Source organism: Lolium rigidum, chromosome 4 (genome assembly GCF_022539505.1).
Source record: "Lolium rigidum isolate FL_2022 chromosome 4, APGP_CSIRO_Lrig_0.1, whole genome shotgun sequence".
Taxonomy (NCBI): Eukaryota; Viridiplantae; Streptophyta; class Magnoliopsida; order Poales; family Poaceae; genus Lolium; species Lolium rigidum.
Genome location: NC_061511.1, coordinates 101,430,372 through 101,458,067, shown reverse-complemented (window position 1 = coordinate 101,458,067; position 27,696 = coordinate 101,430,372). Strand labels below are relative to the sequence as shown.

Here is a 27,696-nt window from a genome sequence, read left to right as displayed (position 1 = left end):
AATTCAAGAAAATTTCAAATTCGAAAATTGTTCAAGTATAAAATTGTTCAAATGCGAAAATTGTTCAAGTATAAAAATTGTTCAAATTCAAAAATTGTTCAAGTATAAAAATTGTTCAAATTCGAAAATTGTTCACATATAAAAAATAATAATTTTTTTGAAAAATATTTTTTCCAATTTAAAATTTGTTCTAATTTAAAATTTGTTCCAATTTAAAAATTTTTCTAATTTGAAAATTGTTCCAGCCTAAAAAATGTTCAAATTTTGAAAATATTTAAATTTCTAAAAAAAACTAAAATAATTTTAAAAAATCGGGTCTAAAAAGAATCATCTTTTAAAAAACGTAAAAAGAAAAATTAACCAGAAAAAACGAAAAAGCAAAAAAGTCAAAAATAACAGGAGGGAATATGTTGGGCCGGCCCAACAACCCGCCTGGGGGGTGTGCGGCGCCTGGTCCGCGCCGACCAGGTCGGCGTACAGCACCCCCCCCCCCCCCTCATCCGGTCCAACGCCCAGCCTCACCAGATCCCCACCAGCCCGCTGCTCCAGCCCCGCCCTGGGCCACGCCCGCACCGAGCCGCCGGCCCACCAACTGCGCCCAGCCAGGCCGCTGCTCCTCCCCGCACTAGGCCACCACCCGGTCGGCCCAGCTGCGCCCGGCCGGTCGCCGCTCTGCTCGCTGCGGGAAAGGCCAAGTCCCGCGATCGCTCCTCGCTCGCTCCACATGTTGACCTGCGCGGGAGAGCAGCTTCCCAGCGTGCGGGACCCGCTCCAGCTTGCCTTTCTCGCTCGACTTTTTGCCCGCGCGCCGGCCACCATATTCCATGCGTTTTCCAGCTGATGCGCCGCCTCTCTCTCTATCTCTGATTTAACACGAACGGTAGTACCAGTTCGTAGTCCGGTAGTACCGGTTCGGCGCATACTTTTCTGCTTGTTTTTGTATTGTTTTATGCGCGAGCGGTAGTACCGCTTCAATAAGTGGTAATACCGGTTCGGGCGTGAATCTGACCATTTTTCAGCCCCAGTAGTCATATTTCTCGGGCCCCTATATATACATCTCTCACACCTTCGTCCACACAAGTTCTTCCCACCCATTCTCTCTCCTCCATTGTTGACCTTGAAGAGCTTGATCCTCCTCTTGATCCCCCACTATTTCTTGCATCTTTTGGGGGGGAAAGGAGAGAGGAGATCTAGATCTAGTGCTTCACCAAGTGAATCCCTCTCCAAGTGAGGGGGTCTTGCTAGATCTAGATCTTGGTGTAATTTGGTGTTCCTCCCCCTATTTTGTTCTTCATCCCTTATTTCCCCAATAGCTTTTGTAGCTTTATTGGAATTTGGGAGAGAATAACTTGGACATCTTAGTGGTGTTCTTAGCCATTGCATTAGGTGCATCGGTTTGGGTTCTCTCCGGGTTTCGGTCTTGTAGAGGTCTTGTTGACCTTAGTGGTGTTGTTGCCTTGTGGCCTTGTCGTCTTTGTGGCGTGGTAGCCTTCGTGGCGGGGTAGCTTTTGTGGCGTTGTTGCCTTTGTGGAGTGTGGTAGCATTTGTGGTCTTGGAGCTGGTTGTGGCGCGTTGGAGCCTTCGTGGCCTTGTTGCTGTGTGTGGCATGTTGTAGCCTTTGTGGCCTTGTACTTGAGAGCCTCCAACGTTGTGGAGTTGCTTCAAGCTTGATACTTGGGTGTTTTCCCCAATCTTGTACGGGTTTGGTGACCACCCTCTCAAGGGTCCCTTAGTGGATCGAGGCTTTCCAATACGGTGGCCCTAGCGGCTCATTGGAGTGCCTTGTGCCTCCACACCGCTCCAACGGAGACGTAGCACCCAAGGGTGTGAACTTCGGAATATATCGTCGTCTCCTCGTGCACCGATTACTTCTCAACCCGAGCTCCTTTACCTATGCGCTTTACATTGTGATAGCCCTTATGCTTGTTGTTCCATATCTAGTTTGTTATCACCTTGTTGCTTATCATGCTTATCATAGGTTGTTGGTGCACATAGACAAACCCTAGTTGATAGGCTTTGAGCTAAACAAGTAAACCTTAAGTAGTTTTATTCCGCCTTGTTTAGCCCTCAAGTAGAAGTTTTTACAACCCGCCTATTCACCCCCCCTCTAGGCGACGTCCTTGTACATTCAATTGGTATCAGAGCTAGGGCTCTCTTATCTTGTTGGGCTTCACCGTCCAGAGAGTAATGACATTGGCTAGAGGATTAGTGCACAATAACACTTTTACATTTGATGTCACTAATTATGATGCTTGGAAATTCTACATGCTTGAATATTTTAGGGACATGCACCCACATGTGGAGCAAATTCTTGATATGGATTTTTCTCCTCCTAAGGATCCACAAAATCCATCTTTTGAGGAGAAGGAAAACTCTTATCTAGATGCTCAAACTACTAAAGTGCTTTGCCATGTTGTGAGTCATATAGTGATCTCCTCCATCGCGCCTTTCCGGAGTGCTCATGAGTTTTGGACAAAGCTTCGAGATACATATGGTGGATCCAAGACCATCGAGGATGATCGCACTCTCTCCACTTCACCAATGTGTGGTAAGACACAAGGTAATGGTATGGTGAGTGGTGATGAACATTGCATTGTTGATAGTGAGCTTTCTCTTGATGATTCTACATCCCTATCCCATTGCAATGTTTCATCTTTGGACTTGAACACTTATAGCACTAGAAATATCTTACATGCTAGTGTTGATAGTCCTTGCATATCTTTATCCCATGTTGATATGCTTGCCTTGTCTTGTTGCCATGATAAAAATGATTCGTTTTCCTCTAGTATTTGTGTGACTAACAATGTAAAGGAAACCGAAGATACTATGGGCCAAGACAAGATCTCGGATGAAGCTTCAATTACTTCATCCTCTCCATCATCTCACGGTTCTTACACATGCCTTATGGCTAGGGCTTCAAATGTATCTCCCCCTTTGGAACCCTTTATATCTAGTGATGATGAGGATGATGATATGGAAGAACTTAATGTTGCTTCCTTAAACATGATGAGTGAGTTGGTTTTTCATGCTCTTCGTAAGAAGAAATTTGTTTGCTCTAACTTTATGAAAATCTTGCTTTTGCCATTGAGAGCACAAAAATTATTGAGAAAATGGAAGAGCATGAGGGCGAGTATGCAAATGAGATGCAACTCTTAGTGAAGCTCTTGAAGAACAACAATCCACCTATGAATCTCTTGAGGAGACTTTTACTCTAGAGCTATCTAAAGTAAAGGAATCTTGTGATAGAGCTTTAGAGATGGCACATGTTTTTGAAACTAAAAATGATGATCTAGTAATTGCTCATGCTAAACTCCTTGAGGATTTTGAGCTTCTCAAAAGTAGCTCTAGGGCCATTGAGAGTGAGCTCATCAAACTCACCGAGTCACATGAGCAACTTAAGGCTTCCAACCTAATAGAGCTTCCTAAGTTGCCTTCTCCTTGTGCTATTATTGATGATGCTTGTGCTACTAACTCTACCTATTGTGAAGCATCCATCTTGAAGGAGAATGTTGAGCTAAGATCTCAACTTGCTTTGCTAACAAGCAATTATGAGAAATTGTAAGAAAGTCATGGAAAGCTTTCTAACTCTCATGATGATCTTCTAGTCTCTCGTGATTTGCTAAAGTTAGCTCATGAGGCTATCATGTCAAAGGTAACATCTCATGAGCCTCATGTGAGTACTAGCACTACTTCTCAAAATGCTATTTTTCCATGTGCTAGTGCTTGTAGTTCACTCACTCATGATATCGATATATCTTGTGGTGAACTACCTTCTATGCCTTGTTGCTCTAACAATCCATGTGCTAGTGCTTGTAATTCACCCACTCATGCTATTGTTATATCTTGTGGTGAATTACCTACCTTGCCTCGTTGCTCTAACAATGAAGCTTCCACTTCCTCTAGTACTTGTGTTGTTACTAACCATGTAGAGGAAATCGAAGAGCTCAAGGCCCAAGTCTCTTCTTTGAAGAAGGACTTGGTAAAGAGTCATGAAGGGAAGAGCAAACTTGACGTCATGTTGAGTGAGAAACAATCTCCCAATGACAAGAGTGGACTTGGATTCAACTCCAACAACAACAAGAAGTCCACCATGCACAAGCGGAAGAAGGGCCAAGGGCATGTGAAGGATCCCGCCAAGATTGTGTGCTTCAAGTGCAAGATTGAAGGGCATCATGTTAGATCTTACCCCTTGAAGAAGAAGCCACACTTGGCGAGAAAAAAACAAGGGAAGCGGCCTCAAGATGGAGCTCATGGTCTACCTCAAGGTCAAGCTCATGGTCTACCTCAAAATGGAGCTCATGGTCTACCTCGACTTGAAGAAAGGCCACTACCCGAGAAGGATCAAGCCAATGCTCCCGTTGTGAAGAAATCAAGTGAAAGAAGGAGAAGAAAAGAACATGCTACATATGCCGTGAGAAGGGCCACATCTCCTCCTTGTGCACTATTGGTAACTCATCCAACCCTATCTTGATCGATGTTGCTTATTCTCTTCGTAAGGATAAGGTTGGGAGTGTGTTTGCCAAATATGTTGGCACTCAAAGTGGTTTCGTAAAAAGAACCATCTGGGTTGGCAAGCCTATTGTGACTAACTTCTTAGGACCCAACTTAGGTGGGGACCAACAAGCAAAAATTTGATCAATAGGTATGATTGGAGGGCATGGAGACTTGACTAGTTCATGAAGACTTAGAGGATCTTCATCATTCTTATTTCCTCAAGTCAAGTATTATTCCTTTTATCCTTTACTCATGCTCCTCCTTGCGGTAACGAGTCCTCAACTCCTTTACATTGAAAGTTACTCGCCCCTTTTACATGTGTTGGTTTTGTACCTTCATGTGGTTGTGTATGTTGTGCCTCCTACTTGCTTATTTTGCTATCATGCTTATATATGTTGGGTGGCACATCATGTACAATTGTTCCTGTGTTGAGCCTATTGCATCTTGTTGATATCGTAGTTGTTGGCTCTTGTGAGTAATTAATGGACTATCCCATTTTGGGGGAGTGATATGCTTTGTGCATTTCACAATCTTAAAATGTGCGACGTGATGAATTAAAATTCTATAGTGTCCATTAATTAGCTCTATTGGTTCTTATTTGCCTCTTGTACGAAAAATGCCTTTATCACATTATGGTAAAGTATTATGCTTTGTGCATATTACAAACTTAGAAAATATGAACACTTGAGGTTGTGTCACATAAAATTGATATTATAGATTATCTTGTTCCTATGTGACATGTTTGCTCAAACAAATCCCATTTTGCCTAAAATGCTCTTACTGCTATTCTCCTGGATTTTGTTTGTGAGTGTTTTTCTTGGCATGGTTTTCCACATTGTATTGCTAGCTATATACTCTTTGGAAAATCATGTGCTTCAAGTTATGCTATTCATTGCCTTGCATGGTGGTGTAAAAATTGAAGCTCTCAAGAATCTCCATTTGCATTATGGTTAACTCTTATCATTTACCATATGCTTCCTTAGTTGTGAAGATGATATTGGATATATCCTCAAACCACCATAAGGAAATATTTCCAATATATCTCTTGTCCTTGGAAAATTGATAACATGTTGTGTGGTATGTCTTTGGATCATTCTCACACTTGGCTCGTGTGCTCAATTGCTTTATTTCTTGCCAGAATTTGTCTTTGTGGGTTTGACTCTCATGTGTCTTCCTTGTTTCTTATGGATCTCCTTATTTCACTTGAACCTTGTTAGTGTTTTGATAAACAACGGTGGAGCGATGATCCCGCATTTGTGCATTTTGTATTCAAATGCAAAATCCTAAATAGTGCACTGATCTTGGGGGAGCTCTCCTATGTTTGTTGGAAAACTCTCTTGTTTCAAAAATTTGACTTTGGAAGACAAACCTTTTCTTTTCGGTACTTTTGTGCCATCATGAAAAGTGTTAAGGGTTTGTTTTATTTGAAACCTTGCTTTCTTTGGGAGTTGGTTATCTCATTACTTCATATTTAGTTTAGGCTTCTTAAAATGAGATAAGTCCTTGAGCATGTGTGTTTTGGATATCATCTTGCCTGTTGTGTTTAGTTCATTTGTTGAACTTTGGGGTCAATCTTGTGTTGATTTGATTCTTGGATATGGGTTGGACAACCTTTTGACATGTCACACCTTTGTGTGCCATCGTGTTCTATTTTGGATTTTGTCCAAGTCATATCTCCATTTGGTTCTTGAAAGTCTTGCATGCATATTTACTTCATGTATATCTTATGGCATGCTTGCTTTCGTTGATCCAATGCATAGGGAAAACTCCACAATAATTCTAAATCGGCTAAGATGTGCATGAAATTCAAATTCATATCCATATGCATATATTTACGTGGAGTTTGTCCTATGTGTTGTAGTTTCACTAACTACTCGGACCCAATTAGTTTGGGGACCATTGTGTGCTTGAGCTTTGCCTTAGGTACATTGGTGATGCTTTGGGTGCTCGTCTCACTCATGAAGAAGAAGTGAAGGACAAGTGACTATTGGAGACGAGCTATGATGTTGTGACAAACTCATATCTATTACATCACACCATTTGCATCTGGGTAACAAGTATCTATCTACCTCATGCATGCTTATCTTATATCCAACCATGGGGTTATCTTTGACATGAGTTGTTGCTTGAAAATGTTGTGGTATTGCAAAGCTTTTAAATGAAACCACTTTATTGCAAATATGAGTATGTTGAGATGAGAGCATTTTTTTGGGAAATATAAAAATCATGTTTATGATTCACCTAATCCAAAATATGTCAACTTCACAATTGAATTACCTATCCTCTCCTCAATATGCTCACATGTGCAATAAAGATATATTTGCATAAATTTGATGCTTCCATTTGGTATTTAATTTTGTGATACTTGTGTGCCTCTCTCAAAGCATCTCAATTATCTCCTTCTCTTGGTGATTCTTGTGATGTCTTTGAGGTGTTTATGGTTGAAGTTGTTCAATGTACAATGAGATAAATATGAGCCTTTGGTCGTGCTATAACGCAAATATCTCATTGGTATAGTATATTACTTCATCATTGGATATCTTGCTCTATTTCTTTTGCACCTATCTTGTGTGTGCATGTTTCTTTGTGGATAAATATCTTCGTGATGTTGTCCACTTAGAGAAACTTATATACATGAGAGACAATACATATCTTTTTGATACCCCCCTTTGTTGGAGTCCATTCTTTCTATTCTTGTTTGTCTCTTTGGTGGCTCCACAAGGAATTTTATTATGAGTGCTCACTTTATCCTATTTTCATCTTCACACACTCATATGTGGTTTTGGCACAAACTTTGATTTTATTTGCTTCTTATTAAGCTTGTGTTTCTTTATGGTTCTCATTGGATATCTTATTTGAATTTTGTGTGTGGTATGGTTATGCTTAGCAACCTCATTCATTGAAGACTATGATGATGCTCAATGCGCATCCTTGTATTAGTCTAATAATATGCTTTGTCATACCTCCCACACATCCATTTGGTTGAGCCTTATCTTATGTTGTCTCTTCTTGATGCTCAACCATTTGTTACTCCAAGTGATACTTAATCTCTTCTATGATCTCTTGCAAATGTTTGTGTTTTAAATGGCAATGAGAGAGTGAGGATTCCATGTTGTGCACATTGTATTCAAATATAATATTATAACATGTGCACGTACCTTGGGGAGCTTCCTCATTCTATCTAAAATGCTCATGTGCGGCTAACATAAATCCTTATTTCACTTGTTACCTTTTGCATTGAGTGATCTTGCGAGAGTTATGATTCCATGTTTGTGCACCTTATTTTTCAATGCAAATTGTTTATCTTGTGCACAAACCTTGGGGAGCTTCCGCATGTTACTTAAAGCATTCTTCTTGATCTTATCATAATATCTTTCATTTGGTTCGATGATTCATTTGATTGCTTGCTTCATTTGTTGAAGCTTTCTCACATTCATATCTTCTTGCAATCTTTGATCCTCAATATAGTTAGAACTCTCACTATATTGGCCTTCGGAACCTTTCGTCCATTTCTGCAATCGATGCCAATGGGGGAGAAGTTTGGAGGGTTTGAAGGAATTGCATTTGTTTGGTTCTTAAGCATTTGCCTCTCATGCTTGCATTTGTTGCTTTGCATGGTTGAATATTTAGAGGATACTCCGCTAGGCTTTAATTGCCGATATATGCATTGAAATTCATGTTCATTCACACATGCATATATTATGGGGGAGTTTGTTCTAAATATTCAACTTGGGTTGCTCGCTAAATTCCTTATTTAAACCCTCTCAAAGAGATTGTCATCAATTACCAAAATCACACATGGGGGCTCCTTTTGGTAATTGATGACAATCCCTATGGACTAATAATGGTTGTATTGAGAATCTATCTTAGGTCGCGTCCATAGCTATATGTTGGTCTCAAGGTTGCAAGATGGAGAAGATCGAGTACAATGAAGAAGACGGTGCCGAAGAGAGATGAAGACGGTGTACAAGATGAAGATGGACGAAGACGGTGTAGAAGAGATGAAGACGGTGGCGTGGGTACAATATGGATGAAGACGGTGGCGTGTATGTTGGAAGAAGATGGTGGCATGTACAATGATGAAGAGGGTGAAGACGGAGCTTGCCGACTCGAGTGGAACGCGCAAGGACAAGGTTTGTGCTCGATAGGATAGTGGGTCACATCATCGGAGAGAGCTCAAACCTTGTATGCATTTGCATCGTGTTTCTTGGTTGTTCTTGGTTCTTATCCATGAGATGTTTTATAGCTTGTGTTCATTCTCATGACAAGCTCTAGCTCATCGGAAACGGATTCCGGATGCATCGCATGTTGCATGTTCGAGGGTGATGATTTTCTCGATTTACCATATTGAGAGGTTACACCTCTATGATCATAAGAAAATCATCATCCACTTGTTTGCACGTTTTCACCATGTGTGAAGGTATCTCTTGTCGCCTTCTTTATAGCAAAATTGGTTTCACCTCATTTGGAGTTTCCTAGCTTAAGTTATCGCGTTTCCCGTGTCGCAGAAAAAGAAAAAAAAGAAAGGTGGGCGGTAGTGCCGGTTGGGCTTCCGGCCCAGTATCGGACTGCCCTCCCAACGCTACTAGACTCGGAGCGGTACCGGGCCGGTACCAGGCCGGTAGTACCGTAGGCCTTACGGTACCCAGCCAGAACCAGGCCGGTACTACCGGCCCGCACCTTCTTCCTCCCTCCTTCGGCCCAACGCCCAGCCTCACCAGATCCCTACCAGCCCCGCCCTGGGCCACGCCCGCACCGAGCTGCCGGCCCACCAACCGCGCCCAGCCAGGCCGCTGCTCCGCCCCGCACTGGGCCGCCTCCCGGTCGTCCCAGCTGCGCCCGGCCGCACGCCGCTCTGCTCGCTGCGGGAAAGGCCAAGTCCCGCAATCGCTGCTCGCTCGCTCCACATGTTGACCTGCGCGGGAGAGCAGCTTCCCAGCGCGCGGGAATCGCTCCAGCTTGCCTTTCCCGCTCGACTTTTTGCCCGCGTGCCGGCCACCATATTCCATGTGTTTTCCAGCTGTTGCGCCGCCTCTCTCTCTCTATCTCTGATTTAACACGAACGGCAGTACCGGTTCGTAGTCCGGTAGTACCGGTTCGGCACATACTTTTCTGCCTATTTTTGTACTGTTTTGTGCGCGAGCGGTAGTACCGCTTCGACAAGCGGTAGTACCGTTTCGGGCGCGAATCTAACCGTTTTTCTGCGCCAACAGTCATATTTCTGGCCCGCTATATGTACATCTCTCCCACCTCCGTCCACACAAGTTCTTCCCACCCATTCTCTCTCCTCAATTGTTGACCTTGAAGAGCTTGATCCTCCTCTTGATCCCCCCACTATTTTCTTGCATCCTTTTGGGGGAAAGGAGATAGGAGATCTAGATCTAGTGCTCCACTAAGTGAATCCCTCTCCAAGTGAGGGGATCTTGCTAGATCTAGATCTTGGAGTAATTTGGTGTTCCTCCTCCTATTTTGTTCTTCCTGCCTTATTTCCCCAATAGCTTTTGTAGCTTTGTTGGAATTTGGGAGAGAATAACTTGGGCATCTTAGTGGTGTTCTTAGCCATTGCATTAGGTGCATCGGTTTGGGTTCTCTCTGGGGTTTCTGTCTTGTAGAGGGCTTGTTGACCTTAGTGGTGTTGTTGCCTTCGTGACCTTGTCACCTTTGTGGCGTGATAGCCTTTGTGGCCTTGTGGCCTTTGTGGCCTTGTCATCTTTGTGGCGTGCGAGCCTTCGTGGCGTTGTCGCCTTTGTGGCGTTGTTGCCTTTGTGGAGTATGGTAGCCTTTGTGGTCTTGGAGCCGGTTGTGACGCGTTGGAGCCTTCATGGCCTTATTGCCGTGTGTGGCGTGTTGTAGCCTTTGTGGCCTTGTACTTGAGAGCCTCCGGCGTTGTGGAGTTGCTTCAAGCTTGATACTTGGGTGTTTGCCCCAAGCTTGTACGGGTTCGGTGACCACCCTCAAGGGTCCCTTAGTGGATCGAGACTTTCCCTTTAGTGGAAAGGCTCGAGGAGAATACGTCGTCTTCTCGTGCACCGGTTACTTCTCAACCCGAGCTCCTTTACCTATGCGCTTTACATTGTGATAACCCTTAGACTTGTTGTTCCATATCTAGATTTGTTATCACCTTGTTACTTATCATGCTTAGCATAGGTTGTTGGTGTACATAGGCAAACCCTAGTTGATAGGCTTTGAGCTAAATAAGTAAACCTTAAGTAATTTTATTCCGCCTTGTTTGGTCCTCAAGTAGAAGTTTTTACAACCCGTCTATTCACCCCCCTCTAGGCGACGTCCTTGTTATCCTAATCATAGATAGAGAGCACCCTATGTCTTCTCTTGCAGTAACTTGATGGTTTCGATTTTACTTTTCATCTATTCAGATTCAGATGTCTATCAAAACAATTATCTAATTGTAGTATTATGTTCTCTTCTACATGGTCAACAGATAAAATACAAAGCTTACATGGGTTTCCCTCAGAGTTCATTTAGGGAGCTTCAAATCTTCTCATTTTTTTGTCTTACATCTGATGTAGGCGAGATCGGTCGAAGGAATAGGGCTTTCAAGGGACCTACAACTGCACTGAGAGCATGTCTAACAGGCCCCTTATAACCCGCTCACCCCGTAAAATTCCGGCGGGATACGGGGCAGGCGCGGTTTGGGCCGTCTAGCAGACCCCGTATTCGGGCCGGCCGGTTTCGGCGGAATACGGGCCCCAGGAAATCCGCCCCGCCGGTCCCTACTTATACCGGGCGAAGGTGCGAGTGAGGGTTAACCCCTCACTCGCAACCCTAGCTCCGCCGTGCGCCGCCGCCTCCCTAGTTAGCTCCGGCGAGAAATCCCTCACTCCCAAGCTCCCCATTTCACCCCAGCTCCGGCATGGACGCACGCTGCCGCAGTACCGCCTCGCCGGCGAGCGGATCGAAGCGATCCCGTTTGCCGGACAACGTGGAGGATGCGTGACGTCTCCAATGCAAAAGATCCGCCGCGGGGAGCCGCCGTGCTGCCTGCAGGTACGCCGGCGCCGCGTACGTCCCGCCGAAGCTCGTTGATCCGTATGTATGATCGACGAACAATGAATATGAACAAGTTTCCCGTGGTTTTAAATTTACGAATTTACGGGGTGAAATACGGGTCTGCTAGACGGAACGGTGTATCGACAAGCACTTTTTTTTATATGGGACGAAATAATCGTGAAATACGGGACATAAAAATAAGGGGCCTGTTAGACATGGTCTGTGATTCTGAGGCTAGCTATTCTAATTCCCCGTTCCCGAACCAGTTCACGAATGACATTCACTCTGAAAGCATAAGCCGACAGATTTGGCGGACTTTCCTTGATCAGCTCTGCCCAATCCGTCTCCAGTGTTAGGGCATCTCCAACCGGAAGATCCAAACCCAAAAACGGACTCCGTATGAGTCCGGATGGGTCAAAACTGCACTCAGCGGGGCAACCCATCTTAAAAGCGGATACTCTCAGCGTCCGGTTTGACCCAAAACTGACGCAAATCTTGGAGCGAATTGGGTCGAGGCGGACGCGAGCGGGCGTCCATCTGTGGTCGTTCTGTCCGGCCGGACACCCGTTCTGGCCCATTTGACAGAGAGACAAAGACAACCCGGTAGACCCCACAGCATTCTCTCTCCTCTGTCCTCCTTTCTCCCATGAAATCCATGGTACAGCCGCCGGAGTTTGGCTCGCCTCGTCGACTGCCGCCGTCGCCTACTCATGGAGGCACTCGTCGCCGCCGCCTCCTTTTTTTTCACACCTGCCGGAAGTCGCCGGAGCCGAAACAAGCTCCGCGCCCGCGGCGAGCTTGGAGCCGCGCCGGCGACGTCGAACGGGGCAGCGTGGCGTGGACAGCCACGGCCGGGCACAGGCGGGGGCGGCGCTCGCCGCGTCGGCCACAGGCGGGAGCGGCGCTCGCCGGGGCGGGGCGGAGCTGGCCCGCACGGACGGGGACCAAATTATCGCAAGCTGCAGACCCTCTTCAATGGCCATTAGTTCTGCGTGTGTTGCATCACGTCACTGCTCAAGGTGGCGGCATGCAGCGTAAATCATCTGGCCTGTGGTCTCATACCGTCATCCCAGCGCCCGCTCCAGTGAACTGATCCTATGAACCATCAACATTCAGTCGCTTTCCCCATCTCTGATCGTACACATACCTGGTGTTTGGCATGCTCCTTGTGCTGCCCTTCGTCTTTTTTTTTTTTTTTTTTTTTTTTTTTTGAAAAGTGCTGCCCTTCGTCTTTGGTGCTGAATCCTTTAGTACACGAGATGACAATTTTACCTTCCTCCACGTCCTTCTCCGGGTATTGTTTATCATCAGCAGCGAGTTCAAGTAGCTCACGAGAACTTGCGTGCGCCTTCGATTGAAGGGCAGACTTCTCATGTGTCATCTCGTTATGAGCATGCCATATACGCCACAGGGTCACCAGGGGCTTGTTTGGTAGGCTGGGGGCGCTGGCTTGCATCGGCTCAGAAAAATCGGCCTGTTTCCATTTGGTTGCCTGAAAGTCCTCCGCGTTGTGGCTCAACCGGTTCTGAAAGCACCCCTGGGACAGGCCCTAGAGAAACGTCCGAATCGGCAGTTTCCAGCAGGCTTGTCCCGTCGTGCCATTTTTCATGCCCTTGTTCAACGGTTGCACGTGTGGAGAACCGTGGGAGACACCGCGTTGTCTTGACCCTCGCTCCCCACTTCCAGTCACCGGTTCCCTCATTCTCTCTCCCATTCACTCTCTCACTGACACTCATAGCCCTATCGCATCAAACCACCGCCCATGGCCTCCTCTGCCTCCTTCCGCTCCAGCACCGATGGATCCTGCCGTCCGGCCGACGGTCACGAGGTCGAACGAGGCGCTCCTGCGCATCGTCCACGAGTACGAGTCCGACGACCGCGATTCGGAGGCGCAGATCGATGTCGGTCGCATACCGGTGCTGAATCGGCCGTCGCTGTCGGGGATAACCCCGGGTATGTCAAAGAACTTGGAACAATTGGCTCAGGGCCGGCTGGCCCGCGGCAAAGCCGGCTGAGGAGCAGCTGACAGTAGTCGTGACTGGCCGCCTTGGGGCCGGCTGGGACCATGTCTTGGCCGGCTTAGTCGTGGCCGGCGGTGCCATGGTCTGAGCCGGCTTAGATATATTATATCCGGCTTGAGATAGAGTCGGCCGGCTTCGGCACCGCCAGGCCGGCTGGCTCACCCGTGGCTGGGTTCATCATTCCCCTGGCCGGCTCCAAAAGTTGGTGATCCTTCCAGGAGAAGGATCCTGGGCACTCTCCGGGTGCAAAAGTCCACGAACCTGTCCCATCTCGCTGATCCCGGCCACTGCAGAGCTACACCGATCAACGTGATGGACATGCCATCATGGCACGGCTCTCCGGGGCTGCACAGGCTATGGACGGCGCTACTGAGGGGCCACAGGCTACGGGCAGAAGCTAGATGCCGGCCTACGGCCCGTCCATCGCTCCGTCCTGTCCCTGCCGGTCGCGACAAGAGGACAGGGGCGGCAGCCGGGGCCCCCGCGCCTTGGGACCACGCGAGGAAGCCGGAGCCGGCGCCATAGACAATAGGGACCTCTGTGTAAATGTTCCGTGCACTATATAAGCCCCAGTAGCACCCCCTTTGGGGGGGATCGACCATTCTCTCATTCCATACTGGTAGAACCGCTCGGGAGCTGAGGTCTTCTGTTTGACACCCCACGCCCCACGGCGGGTGCCACTGTCGTGGATGTAATCAAGGTAGCTGCTACACGATGCATCACTTTTGTTGGTGTGAGGAAAGGAAGGAGTAGCCATCTATGAAGCGAGATTGTGCGAAGACACAGGGTTACACAGGTTCAGCTCCTTCGGAGAGCTACGTCATGCTAGATTATATTGCTTGAGATGTTTACAGTGGGGAGCTCATGGAGTTGGTGTAGGGCGACGAGCTATGGTTTATGGAGATTGGAGAGAGAGACTATTTTTTCTTTAAGAAAATTCAGATTCTATTACTGGCCCATTATGCATCAGCCCATCGGTGGCCCTATCAGAAAAAGAACCAGCGGCCCCTTCGCTTCTTGTACTCGGAAAAAGTCTAGGGCACGTCCACCATCTCCTCGACCCCCACCCCCGAGCTTTCTACACTCGACTTCTTGCGGCGAAACAGACGCACCCAATACCATTTGCAACCTCGAATCCGCAAGAAGCAGAGAGGAACAACGCCACCAGCGATGGCGATGGCGGCGGCGGCGGTACTTCGACGCAGGGGGAGTCAGGCCCTCCTCTCGGCTCCTTCCCAGGTTGCCTCCATGGGTGCGCGCTACCCGGCCGTCCCCCAGCCGTAAGATCCCTATCGATTTACTCCGTCTCCCTTATCGATCCGCCTCCCCTTATACCACTCGTTCCCTAGAGATCCGCTGGGCCTGTCTACGGATCTGATCTCTCCGTAGGCGAGTAGCTACGTTCCACGTGTTCTTGGTCAAACGGAAGATGACCCCTCGGATGCGAGATTCGTGTAGGTCGTGTTCGCCTGCGGAAACTGCGAAATGTATGGCTCCGTTCTGGTTCTGTTTGTTCACGATTGTTTGGGTTAAGGATCCGTGAAGGCTCGGTAGGGGATTTTATCTGGCGAAATGGTCGTCTAAATTGGATTCTGGAACGCCTCTCTGATAAACGATTGAGATTTCTGATTGGGTTGTGTAATGCCATGATTCAATCATGGCGTCGCTCTCGTTTTTTTGTTGTTGTGTCAGTATTCAAGATTTGGGTGCACGTTCTTAGGTTATGGATGCGAAAACGTAAAGCTCCCTTTGGATTCACAATTATAGGAGTATCAATAACGATACAATTTGATACAATTTGATGCGCTTGCTCTGCAAACGTTGTGGCATTATGTTTGGCTGTGCTTTCACGCTACCAACTGTGGGTCATGTATTATTCTCATGATTTGGGTTTAGCTAATCCCGTAAAATTAATTTGTCTGAAAAGATTATGTCTGATCTGTGCTCTGTTTCTACCAATTGCCCACCATGAATGTCTTGGTGCAAATTTACTGGTTTAATGTTCTATTGCTATGCTAAAATTTGTGATATTCGATTTGTGCTTTGACGCTACCAGTTGTGATCGTGCATATTGTGCTCTTAGGTTGTGCTTAGCTAATTTGCTAATTGTAATGTGTATGAAATTACTGGTTTATAATGTTTAAAACATGGTTTTGTTCATTCTGTTCCACTTCTCTCACATAAATTTCAACTGCTGGTGAAATTATTTTTCTAGATGATATATACTTGCTATATTTGACTTTGAGATTGCACCATTTTTTAAAAAGTATCAAAGCACTGTTCAGCTGTCTGCACAATATTTATGTTAATCAGATTGTTGCGTTGTTGCATTTTGAACTTCCAGGGAGATTGCTATTCTTGGTGCACGGTCCGTCTCCACACAAATTGGTTAGGATTTTCATTCTAGCCCTTCTCTTATATTGCCTTCATGAAATGATGTCGTATTTATTAGTCTTTAATAACGATTTTCAGTAAGGACCCGCATGAAGAGTGTCAAGAACATCCAAAAGATTACAAAAGCAATGAAGATGGTTGCAGCATCAAAGCTTCGAGCTGTTCAAACAAGAACAGAGAATTCACGTGGTTTATGGCAGCCATTCACAGCTCTTCTCGGGGATGCACCTAGTATGTATAAGCCATCTTGTCATATCTGATACAATGTTTATTGTAGCATCTTATCCAATTTCCTTATTTCTCCTGTCCATTGTTGGGCATTCCTTTTAATTTCATTTCGTTTATTGGTCTGTCTGTGTGTTTGTGGGTGGTTCCAGCATGTTATGCTTATGTTAGCATGCAACATATATATCTTAATCATTAGATGGTTGCACTTGTACTGATGTTATCTTGGTTTCTTAATCATAGATATCTAGCACATGTATTCTAGTAATTAAAACGCACCAGAGATCTCCTAGTTTCTCATTCTAATAACGCATTTATTAATTCAGTGACCCACAGTTTCTTAATGAAAACTGTATATCATTGTGGTACGAAACATACTTATCAGATCCTCTCTCTTACGCCCCCCCTCCCCCCCCCCAAGAGGATGGCTTTCCTAGATAGGATATATCTATATCTATTGATTTCTTAATCATTCAAGGATATAATCCTTGAGTTTTCTTTGTTTGGCTGTTAACATATTTGATGCAAACACCAGGTGTTGATGTCAAGAAGAATGTTATTGTTGCCATTACATCTGACAAGGGTCTCTGTGGTGGTATCAACTCTACATCAGTTAAAGTCAGCAAAGCACTTCTGAAGATGACTTCTGGTAATGTGGTTCATGATTATTTGTCATCATTTATATCTGGTTCATGATCAAAACAGTTTGCTTATATATCTAGTTATTATCAGGTCCAGAGAAAGAAACCAAGTATGTCATATTAGGAGAAAAGGGGAAAGTTCAACTCATTCGTGACTCCAGGAAGCATATTGAAATGACAGTATCTGAGTTACAGAAGAACCCTATTAACTATACACAGGTAAAATTATTTTGCTGTGCTTTTTATTTCCATTACACATACATCGTGAATTGCAATGTTATTCTTTCATTCCTATGTGAGTGACTCCTAATAAGACGTACAACCAAAGCAGCAAACTACTGTGTTCACTGCCGCCCTGATAAATGAAAGCATCAGAGTACTATATTTTACAGCTAACCTGAGTAAACAATGTTTCACATGTTTTTTAAAGTTCTGTAGCATATCAAAGGTGTCGTACTAGTACCTTCTTAATTACATGCAGCATACCTATCTAGGAGTTTCTTTTCTGCAGTTTCATTTAATGCAGACTTTCTGGGTTGGAGCAATTTAGACGTCAGTGTGTATTTACCTATGCTCATTATAACATTTTCTTCATCACTATTTTCTTCAAAAGAATCATACTACTCCGTACTTTGCAAAGCAGCTGTGTCATTTTACTGAACATAATTTTATTTACACTTTTTACCAAGCATGTGTTAGCATGTCAAGAGGTTCACATTTATTTGATTGCATTATGAGGGTTTCATTAAAGCGTTGTTTTTACGTAAACTAGTTCCACTCTGTTTGAAAAGATAAGGCACGCATGTTCCGCAGGAGTGATCTTCTACTAACATGTAGTTCAACAGGTTTGAATTATTTCATATGCAAAATTGGTACTGTTGGAAAGTGCATTTACATGTGAAACCAATGGTGTCAATTATGAATCGCATAATTGTTGATCAAAGATATATCTTGAAACTGTGTCTGCCTTGTATCTTTGGATGTATGGAGTATCTAATTCTGGAACCAATGGGTAGTGTATATGTTCTCGATGAGATTAAATTCATTGTTTCAATGGTTTTTCAGGTCGCAGTATTGGCAGATGATATCTTGAAAAATGTGGAATATGATGCTATAAGAGTTGTTTTTAACAAGTTTCAGTCGGTCATATCATTTCAGCCCACAATGGCCACAATTCTGTCCCCAGAGGTGAGTCCTTGTTCTTGAGGCATATGAATTTGCGCTTCCATGGCCTATACCCGGTTAAATTAGCTGCTTACTAAATTCGTGTTGGCTCCAATTCTTCTTTACCTGGTAGGTAATGGAGAAAGAATCAGAATCTGGTGGGAAGGTTGGTGACCTGGACTCATATGAAATTGAAGGAGGTGAAACAAAATCAGAAATTCTGCAGAATCTTACCGAATTTCAGTTTTCCTGCGTAAGTCACATTTCATCGCTTAAACCTTGACCCTTTGTAGTTTTCTTAGTTTCTGGGGATGAATTGCATAGAGTTGTTCCCTCCAAATCAAGTTATAATTTTTTTCTTTCTATTTTAAACATTTCTTTGATAGCACAAAATAATGATATTTGGTTGAAATTCTGCTGCCAGGATCATGTGCTAATTGTGTTGAGTTTGTGCTCTTGGCAGGTTATGTATAATGCTGTTCTAGAGAATGGATGTAGTGAGCTTGGTGCCCGGATGTCTGCTATGGACAGCTCGAGCAGAAATGCTGGTGAAATGCTTGATCGTCTTACACTGACATACAACAGGTCTGTCCCTCCTCCTTTTTTCCCATCAGATCTTCAGTGCATGGGTACATTAATCTAAGTTGAAGTATACTGGACGCATCAAACACCAAACATGACTGTAAAACAGGGCTGATTCACTCCAATTTTATCTGCCTGCAGGACACGTCAAGCATCTATCACTACAGAGCTCACTGAGATCATATCGGGTGCCTCTGCCCTTGAGGGATGATGATGAAACTTTTGCGCATCATCTTTTTCATTTTCTTGTTCCAACGAAGGCCGCTTATAATCTTAGACACCCTTTCATTTTCCCTAGTGAATGGACCATGGTGCTAAGTTACAATAATTAGCCTGATCACTGGACAGTGCTGTGCATACATGCTTTCTTGCTATCAACCTTGTTTTGTATTGTCCAAAGTTCCAGCATATGCTGAAGTATGGGTGGTAAGATTTGCCTGTCATGCATAAGTGAAGCCTGCACATTGTACTGGTTATTGTTTCACTACTTGAATACCTGTGTTGCCAAGACCCTTTCATGTTTTTCTAATGTCGCACATGTAACACTACATGCACGTGATTTTGTGTGTATACATAAAAAGGATGGCCACATATTATTCATAAACACAAATTTTCATTTTGCATAATTTCTGTTGGAGCAAAAAATCTAAAAACTAGTGAAAACGAATGGAGTATAAACAGGAGTATAATCCATTCAATCTACCAAGCGACGGCCCAAAACCTTTTTAAGCTCTTGTGAGGCAGATCGGCATGAACAGGAGTATAATCAGATCTGAAGTCCTTCAATTGTGAAACACGGAACACATTACCCAACTGCTAGCTGGACAGTACGCCAGCTAACCAGTGTGTTCCAAGACCCTATATGGGCCAAAGTATTTGTAGGCTTCCAGTTTTTTTTAGAAAAGTATTTGTAGGCTTCCTGAAAGTTTGAGCATATGGTTGTAGCTTCAACAGCACTTGATCACCCACCTGAAAGTCCTGTTCGGTTAATCCCCTACTCAGGTGGATTGAAGTGTGTTGGAGTGGATTGGGGTGTATTTTAACTTGTTAGGGATTTAAACCACCTCAATGGCTCAATCCACCCCAACCCTCCTCGGATTGCTGCAAGCCGAACGGGGCCGAAAAGATCTCTAGGTGGTTAAACCAATGGTTATCACCCTGGAGCTCAAAGTCAGGATACTCAAGGAGCAACATCAAACCTCAACCGCGATGTGTTATCGTCTCTGTTTGGCCATTACCTAAACTATTTCTAGCCTTGACACTACCGCTAAGGCAACGGTGAAAACTAAGTTCTCCTAGCGCTAAGGCAACGGTTAAAAGAAACGGTCAATGAGGTTAACAATTCTAGAGATTGAACATTTTTAAAAATTCCAAACCGAGAATATCTGCTGGTGTCGTGTTTGCATGTATTTTTTGCTCTCATTTTTCATACATTCATGTTTGAGAGGGTGGTTCAGAGAGGTGCAGCACCAAAAGAAAAAATTGAGGCAAAAGATGTCTAGCGTACAAACTTAGGAAATAATCCACATATATACATCTATGTGTGCACATATATGAAATAGTTCCATTAGAGATGGCATAGGTCAGACCAAAATGACAAAAGGCAATCTTCAAAAACATAAACATCTACAACAACTGCAGGAGCAGGGTACGATGTAACATCATGTAGTGTTACAAGAGCCAGTAATAGCATTACAGCAAACCATAGCACCGCTATGCCAATCTACATATTAAGGGTCAACACATACATGCAGAGACTAATCTTGTGCCTGCCTATCTTAATCTCCAAACATTACAACATCTATTAGAATCGCCAGTGAGCATGGGTGAGCTGATAACTGAACACGATCAAGCAGCACAAGTAGTGTTGTATCACTACAAAGCGCAGGTTTTCTTGCATCCCTGAGATGGAGACCAAGACACAATGGGACCTGCGACGGAGGAAATATAAATGATTAAGTTCATGATTTCAGATGATATAACAGGCGTGATACTTTGTTTCTAAAATGTGTATACTTCGAGTTTGTCATCTAACATTTAGACTTCAGAGGTAATGACCATACTGAGGATTCAAATGTCAATATACTAGAAGATAATAGTAACAAGACCTGCAGTTGTAAGCTAAGCATTGTATTCCTCAAGAAAAAAGAAGGCTAGAACATTGCAAGGAAGGACCGGTGTAAAAGCTTAAACTACAATCCAGCCATTAAAAATTATTACGGCATGAAAAAATGTTTGCAACTATCAACCGAATTAGTAATGTTGTTCAATACCCCTAACGCCGCACAATTCCTCATTTTTGATAATGTTGTTCAATACCCCTAATGCTACACAAATCCTCATTTTTGATAATGGGCAAGATAGCTGATACCCAGGTTTGCCATTCTCCAGGTCAAAGAAAACCTGCTTGTCTGATCACTTTACGTGCCGCACAAATCCTCTAGAAAACTAAAATAATATAGTACGGAGTCTGACAGAACAAAGAGTCTTTTCTTGCAAGTGGAGACTAGGCCTTTAACCGGCTGCAAGTGCCACAGTGGTCCAGGAGGGACTAAACACCCAGTTATCTTATCAAATTAGTTTTTGTTAAATCAGCAATTTGCACGTGTGATGAAAAAACCCAATCTATCTTCAAATTAGTCCCGGTCTGCAACTCGTAAGTTGGATGTCAACTGGCACCTGGATTTGACTTGTTGGCATAGTGAGAGGCTGGCTAAGTAGCCAGTGACTAATCTAGCCCCTTGAGTCGAGTGACTCAAAATTTGCCCACATTTACCTTTAGAAAAGCGCTTTTGCTAATTCTCTGTCAGATGAGAATCATCCTAAAACGGAGATTCGTGCTGGCTGGTTGTAACTGAGTTTTTCTTGACTTGTATGAAGATTACAACTGAAATTCTCCCATTTGTAACTGAAATTTCCCGGTGCAATTGTTTTTTTAGAACAAAAAAGGTGCACTCACGCACCCTCCAGTTGAGCAGGAGGAAGCATTATGCTGGCCGCTTAACCCTAGATCCTCTTGTGCACTCACGCACCCTCCACCCTCCAGATCGAGTCGCCTCTTGGGTGTTGCTAACCCTAGCCTTGCTAGGCGGCGGCCATACTAGTAGCCACAACACTGACTATGTTGCAAACCTCTGCCAGTGATTGATCTTCTCATCCGCCCACCTTCCTCCCTTGATCTGTTTTCCTCCTCTCATTCCAATCCTTCCCGCTGAACTGATTTGCTTTGTAGTTTCCTCCATTCCATATCGTGCTAGCATCATGTTGCAGGTAGAGATAGCTCAAGAAGTTGCTGCAGCTGGAGCTGTTGAGCAGCATAATCCATCCAAAGATCCTAAGAGGAAGCCAAGTCCAAGGACCCTTGTAGTGTCGCGGTCTGGTTCACCCTGAATCATGTGCTGTGGGAGCAGGAGGATGAATGGATCATGCATTTGCTTACTGGGTGTTCCTTCTCTTGACACGTCTGGTATGATGTTTTAAAGGAGTTTGGTACAGAAGATCACATCAGCAGTCACAGGGGATGTATTTAACTAACAAACGCAAGATATTTTTAATATTGATACTCAAACCGGCATCATGGTGTCTAAACAAACTATTAATTAAACAGTGCTGATAAAAAAAGGCAAAAAAGAGAGTGTGCCTAGCACTACTGCACAAGGGATGTATGAAAATAAACTTGAATCAATTCTAATCGGTTACTGTCAAGTACTGCTATGGCACTACCACACTAGAAAGTGCAGACAAGGCGTTTTGGCACTCGGGAGCATATGCTCCCGGTGAAATGAGTTTTGAACATAGTTTAAAACGTCAAATAATTCCGACAAAAAAACGCGTACATCTCGACATTCTATTTGCTCACAAAGTCGTTTCACGGAAAACCGATATCTTTTGTGTCGTGTGACAAAAAGGTGCTAGAAAAAGCTTTTCAGGAGACATTTCTTTATCTTTTTTTTACACATGACACACAAAATGTTGATTTTCCGTGAAACTAGGCGTGCACACATAGAATGTCGATATGTGCGCGCCAATTTTTTGTTCGGATCTTTTTTGAATTTTTAATAAGTTTTTTCGGTGGCAGGAGCATATGCACCCAAGATCAAAAGTGAATTTTGGTACATGTACAATATTGAAAGTGGTGAATCCAATACAGTGCTTATAACATACACTAAGTGTTCTCAACCAAATAACACAATCGCATGTAGAAAAAACATAAACTGAGGAAACTGTAAAAATTAAAGGCTGTCTGAAATTATCGTTCTTGTTTTCAAGCAAAAAATGGAGCAACCAGTTTTCTGACATTGTTGATCCTGGTACCTCAGACTAGGTCTTATCACCAAAGTAAAGGTCAATTTGAGTTAGCATGGAATGGTTTATGTAGTAGACCTAGATATAAATGCATTCATCTGAAGATATTTTTAAGGTTTGTAGCTAGAGTTATATAGAACAATCTAGCAAAAACTATTGAATGATTATAAGTTCGGGAAGCAAACAATATACATACATCAGATTCTCGTGAAGACATGTCAACACCATGCAGAAGACACAACCAACACTCTATTCTTCCATCCAAGGTAAAGGACACCGTCTCTCTCCTCAAGCCTGTAGTAACTGTTGTAACTATTCAGCAGTGTTTTGATGGTGTTGTTCACCACTGAACTAAGCGGGTATGGCCTAAATCCAGCCATTTCAAATCTTGCCTTCCATTTTCCGAACACCTCATGCCTCTCAACCCTATCAGTGCCCTCACACGCGATTAGGTTGACAATATCCCTCGCAACACAGTGCTGCTCTGCGCTCATCCTTCTCTTATCACCCCTCGGAAGAGCAACATCTATTGACTCAAACATTGCCGTATAGTGGTCAAGAGTCTCTAAGTATCTTGGGAAGAATGGAGCTGTGTTTGTATTTGACTCCTGCTCAACAAGAGTCACCACCCTTGGAGAGAGACTCTTGATCATTCTCAAAATCCTATCGCGGTGATTTTCTGTGCTCACGCTTTCATCAGGAGTATGATGCAGCTGATAAGCAAAATTCACAGCAATAACCTCCCCAGGCCTTATGTCAAGATGCTCAAGGTAAACCTCATGGCTAGCGGCTGGAATAGCATTGAACTCAAAGGGAAGACCACACGCTTGAGAAACATTATACAATCTAGCCCCAACTATATCCAGTCCACCACCTCGGGCATAAACAGAATCTGAGTCATCAATACCAGTGATTCTTAGGCATGGTGGACCACCAGGTCTCGCGGCAAGAGCCTGTATAACAGTTACCCACTGGCTCCCCTGTGCAATTTGGAAATCAATGATGTGAACAAAGTTCTCACCTTTGATAGCTTCAGCTATGGCACCATTTGCTGACATGTAACCGAACTTGTAAAATGGGCAGATCTCATAAAGAAGAGTCATGTATGACATGAGCTCAGAGCCTGTAGGTTCTTTACACTTCAAGGATTTATATATTTTACTCCCAGAGGAAGAAAGCCTGGCAACAAGGCCTTCCAACATATATGCACCCAGTCGTTGCATTGGATCACCAGAGACAGACACCAGCTGACCTAGCTCTGATAGCAGTAGTTCTGTTGCAAATACATCATCCTCGGCAACAGCCCTACCACATGCTATGATCACCTCCTTCAAGTCCCCTGTATTAATTCCCAGAAGTTGTCTCCAATTATCAGGTTTCAAAGGATTGTTAGCTTGCAAGGAGCTCTCAGGGCTGTCATAAGCTATGTCTAATTCAGGTCCAAGAATTGCATTCTCTAGCTCCTTCAGTTTAACCTGGAGATCCGCAACCTCAGTGACACAGGAGACACTTGGGGGTGAACCATATACATTGTCTGAGTGGCTGTCATGCTGAGACAAGGGGCTCCCACTTATAGGGGAGATGCTCTGAGAAGATGTGGAGCTTTGTGTAGGATACACACCATTCCCTGATGATGACTCCAGGGTGCAGTACTGTGGCTCAAATACTTGAGGGTTGGATCTTATCTTCTGTGACCCCTCATCTGAAGAAACGTAGTGAACATCCAGATGGCTTTGCGTTACATAGAACCTTCCATTTTCCCCCAAAGGCACTGAATTGTTGTAGTATGCCATTTGTGAATCATCCGTGTGTCTGTATGTACGACCTGAAGCCTTAGCCGACATACTGGTGGTTACAAGCTTGTGCAACAATACTCAAAATGTAGTTGATCCTGCCATCTTCAACAAAAACATATTTAGTATATATATATTTCCACCATGAACTGAGTATAAACAATAATATTTAAGCCACGTAAAAAAAGCCAGTTTATCTCTCCACTGGTTTACAAAAGAGGTCAATTTAAGGTAACAAATTCAAAGAAACTTGCAATATCTCCTAGATTTAGTAACGCACTGCGAAATTGCAACAAGACCGAAATCCAATTATTAGATTCCATCGCATCCTTTAATCATCTAGTCCATCACATGCTTCATGAATCTAATAATTGGACTAGATGATTAAAGCATGCGATGGAAGCTTCAATTGCCAACAAATGAATCAAGTGTAATTTCACGCTAGCTAACAAAGATCACTATACCAACAAAGTTAGGAGGAAACATGACACCTGAACAAACCTAACAAATATTGGACTGCATCATCATTAAAACAACAAGTGAGAGCAATCCTGTAATTTCATGAGAAGAATGGACCAATTGTGTCCGAAAAGTTCTAGTGGGACATATATTAGTATGTTCAAATGGACCCAAGAAAATTGCATGGAGGTAGCAGGGCATCGATTACTGAAGCCAGGCCACTGACATAGTTTGCCATGGACTGATTAAACAGATTCTGCGCTACTGTTATGTCAAGAACACAACATAAACAACAGAGGAGTGGATAAAAAAATTAATCGCTAGGTCACAAACCAAACGGTTCAAGAAAGAGATCCAATCAAGCTAATGTATTTCCAAGAAACTTGCATTATGTCCTATAATTAGTAATGCTCCTATTCCGAAAGAAATGAGCAGATGTTGTTCTGTATGATGGCAAGAGAGCTAAGAAGTCAAAAGAAAATATCAACCCCAGTGAAGCGTATCATTAAAGCCATGTACCATCCTCAACCATGAGCCACAAATAAAAACAACCCTAACACCTTTACCAGGGAAGATATACCTATATGTCTCAAAGATCGACTGGGTCATATAATTTAAGTTCCGTTCCACTAACTACAGGAAACTGATAGGGCCTTAATTATGGAGAATGTCCAAGCGACATCTTTCGCTATGAAATGATAGAACAGAGATGTGTATATCAGGGATAATGCGTACCAATAGTAGGAAATAAAGCAAGAAGTTCAAACCAAGAAAGAGCAACAGACTACTACCATTGAGGTGAAACCTCAGTGAACAGCAGACCGACTAAAATTTGCATCTTAAACAGTTGAGAAACTAATACACACTTGAGACTAGAGTCAACAGAACCAAACAACTAACCTAGAGTACTTCGTCTGGAGCGTCTAAGTGGTTTCCGCCAAATTTACCACAAAACCAAGAAAAAAAACCATGGAACTAACATGAAAAGCATATAGACCACAAAGTCTTGAGCCAAAATCAAGACCAACAACCAACTACCAGGCAAAAGCAACATGTGCCACATCACAATCAAGTCAAGATCAAGAACTAAGAGAAAGGAGAGAGCTATACCAACAAGAAAACACGCGCCTGCGGACAGCGGAGAGTTCCTAGTATTCTTGGATCCGGAACAGAGACCAACAACCGGAGGGATTGGCTATGCTGCAGCTCCAAGGGAACTCGAGAAGAGAGAGAGAGACCGGGAGAGGAATGAAAGAGAGAGGAAGGGGAGGAGAAAGGGGGAAAAGGGGGAGAGAGGACGCGGTGACGACGACTGCTGGGTGACTGAGGGGGTGTTTGGTGTGGCTTTTTTGGCTAGGCTAATGTAAAATTGCACCAAATAGATCTTTTTAATGGCTTGGATTTTGAAGCCAAAAGAATAGGATCTTTGTTTTTGGCTTCCAAAATCCAAAAGCCAAAAAAAGCACCTATTTAGGTGCTTTTGGTGGCTTTTGCCAAAGCCAAAAGCCAAAAAAAGCCACACCAAACACCCGAGACAGCTGGGTGGAGGAGGGATTGGTGCGGTCCGGAAGAAAAGAAGCCTTTGGTTGCCTAAGAGCATCCTCACTCGTTGGCGCTCCCCACGCCCAAATCCGAACGAAACAATCGTTGGATTGGACGAAATTAAATCGTGGGGAGTATCGTATTTCCAGTCGTCCACCCGGAGTTCGGCGGACATAGTTTAAATTCAAACAAAGCGCCGTCCCGCGCTACAAGTACGGCCAGTTAATCGGCAAAAGGAGCAAAAGGATCGGCCACAGATCGGCGATCGGAGGGAAATTACACGGAGACGAGCTCGCTCGGCGGTCCCGGCCAGCACGTCGGTGTCCGACGGACCCGCTTCCTCACACGCCGTGGCCGAGCGGCCGCGGCGGCCCGACGAGGAAGCAGCAGCGGTGGACGTCGAAGCGGCCGCAGCCGACGAGGTAGATGGCGAGGAAGCCGAGGTAGGAGCCGGCGGAGATGACGAAGGATCGGCCGGAGTGGCTCGGAGGATGTCGCCGCGGTGGCCCCGGTACCAATTCCTCATCTCCTCGTCCATCATTTCCATGTCGCCGCCGCCCATCGAGAACGTCAAGTCCGTGTTCCTCTTCTTCGCCGCCGCCGTCGTCTTCGGCGAGGCGATCCGGACGCCTTGGTTGGCGAGCATCTCCCGCCACCTGCCGTCGAACTTGTCGTTCCTCCCGTCGGCGTGCGACCTCAAGTCGGTCCAAGCACTTGTCGATCGACGCCCGCATCCTGTCGGCGAGATTGTCCGTCCGTTTGAGCTCTTTGAGCTTCTTCTGGCCGAGTTCGGGCGCCCTTCCGCCGCGCAAGCCGCCGGAGCGTCGGGGTTGTACTCGCTCGGTCTTGCTCTTCGAGAGGGTCGTGCGAGTTTCCTTCCACTTCTCGCAGTTCTCAAGGCGGGCGTAGACGTTGAGGAACTTGAACCGCGGGCCGGTGTCGTCCGTGTACATGTCCAAAGCTCGGCGCAGTCTGGTAAAAAGAGCACGGCGATACGGGTCGCTTAACGACGATGTACCTCGGTGATGCGGGGTCGACGGAGCATACCTTTTGCTCCAAATCGTGGCC

General features: G+C 44.6%; 2 protein-coding genes across 3 annotated transcripts; one reads left to right on the top strand and one right to left on the bottom strand.

Annotated features, from left to right (window-relative positions):
• Positions 1-14,584: 14,584 nt before the first annotated feature.
• LOC124650042 (ATP synthase subunit gamma, mitochondrial-like) lies at positions 14,585-19,041 on the top strand. The gene is made up of 9 exons (XM_047189610.1): positions 14,585-14,803; positions 15,868-15,911; positions 15,996-16,148; positions 16,678-16,791; positions 16,875-17,002; positions 17,849-17,971; positions 18,081-18,200; positions 18,411-18,532; positions 18,671-19,041. Exons 1-9 carry the CDS (start codon positions 14,694-14,696, stop codon positions 18,738-18,740), a joined length of 984 nt encoding a protein of 327 aa, XP_047045566.1. The 5' UTR covers positions 14,585-14,693; the 3' UTR covers positions 18,741-19,041.
• Positions 19,042-20,123: 1,082 nt separating this feature from the next.
• On the bottom strand, positions 20,124-26,352 carry LOC124650040 (scarecrow-like protein 21). 2 transcript variants are annotated; one of them, XM_047189607.1, is made up of 3 exons: positions 26,197-26,352; positions 23,031-24,725; positions 20,124-20,460 (listed from the first exon to the last, which is right to left on the bottom strand). In XM_047189607.1, the coding sequence occupies exon 2, from the start codon at positions 24,676-24,678 to the stop codon at positions 23,053-23,055; it is 1,626 nt and encodes a 541-aa protein (XP_047045563.1). In that variant the 5' UTR covers positions 24,679-24,725; positions 26,197-26,352; the 3' UTR covers positions 20,124-20,460; positions 23,031-23,052. The 2 variants fall into 2 exon arrangements, with proteins under 2 accessions (XP_047045563.1, XP_047045562.1); XM_047189606.1 differs by having other exon boundaries at positions 23,031-24,732; positions 26,197-26,351.
• Positions 26,353-27,696: the final 1,344 nt, after the last annotated feature.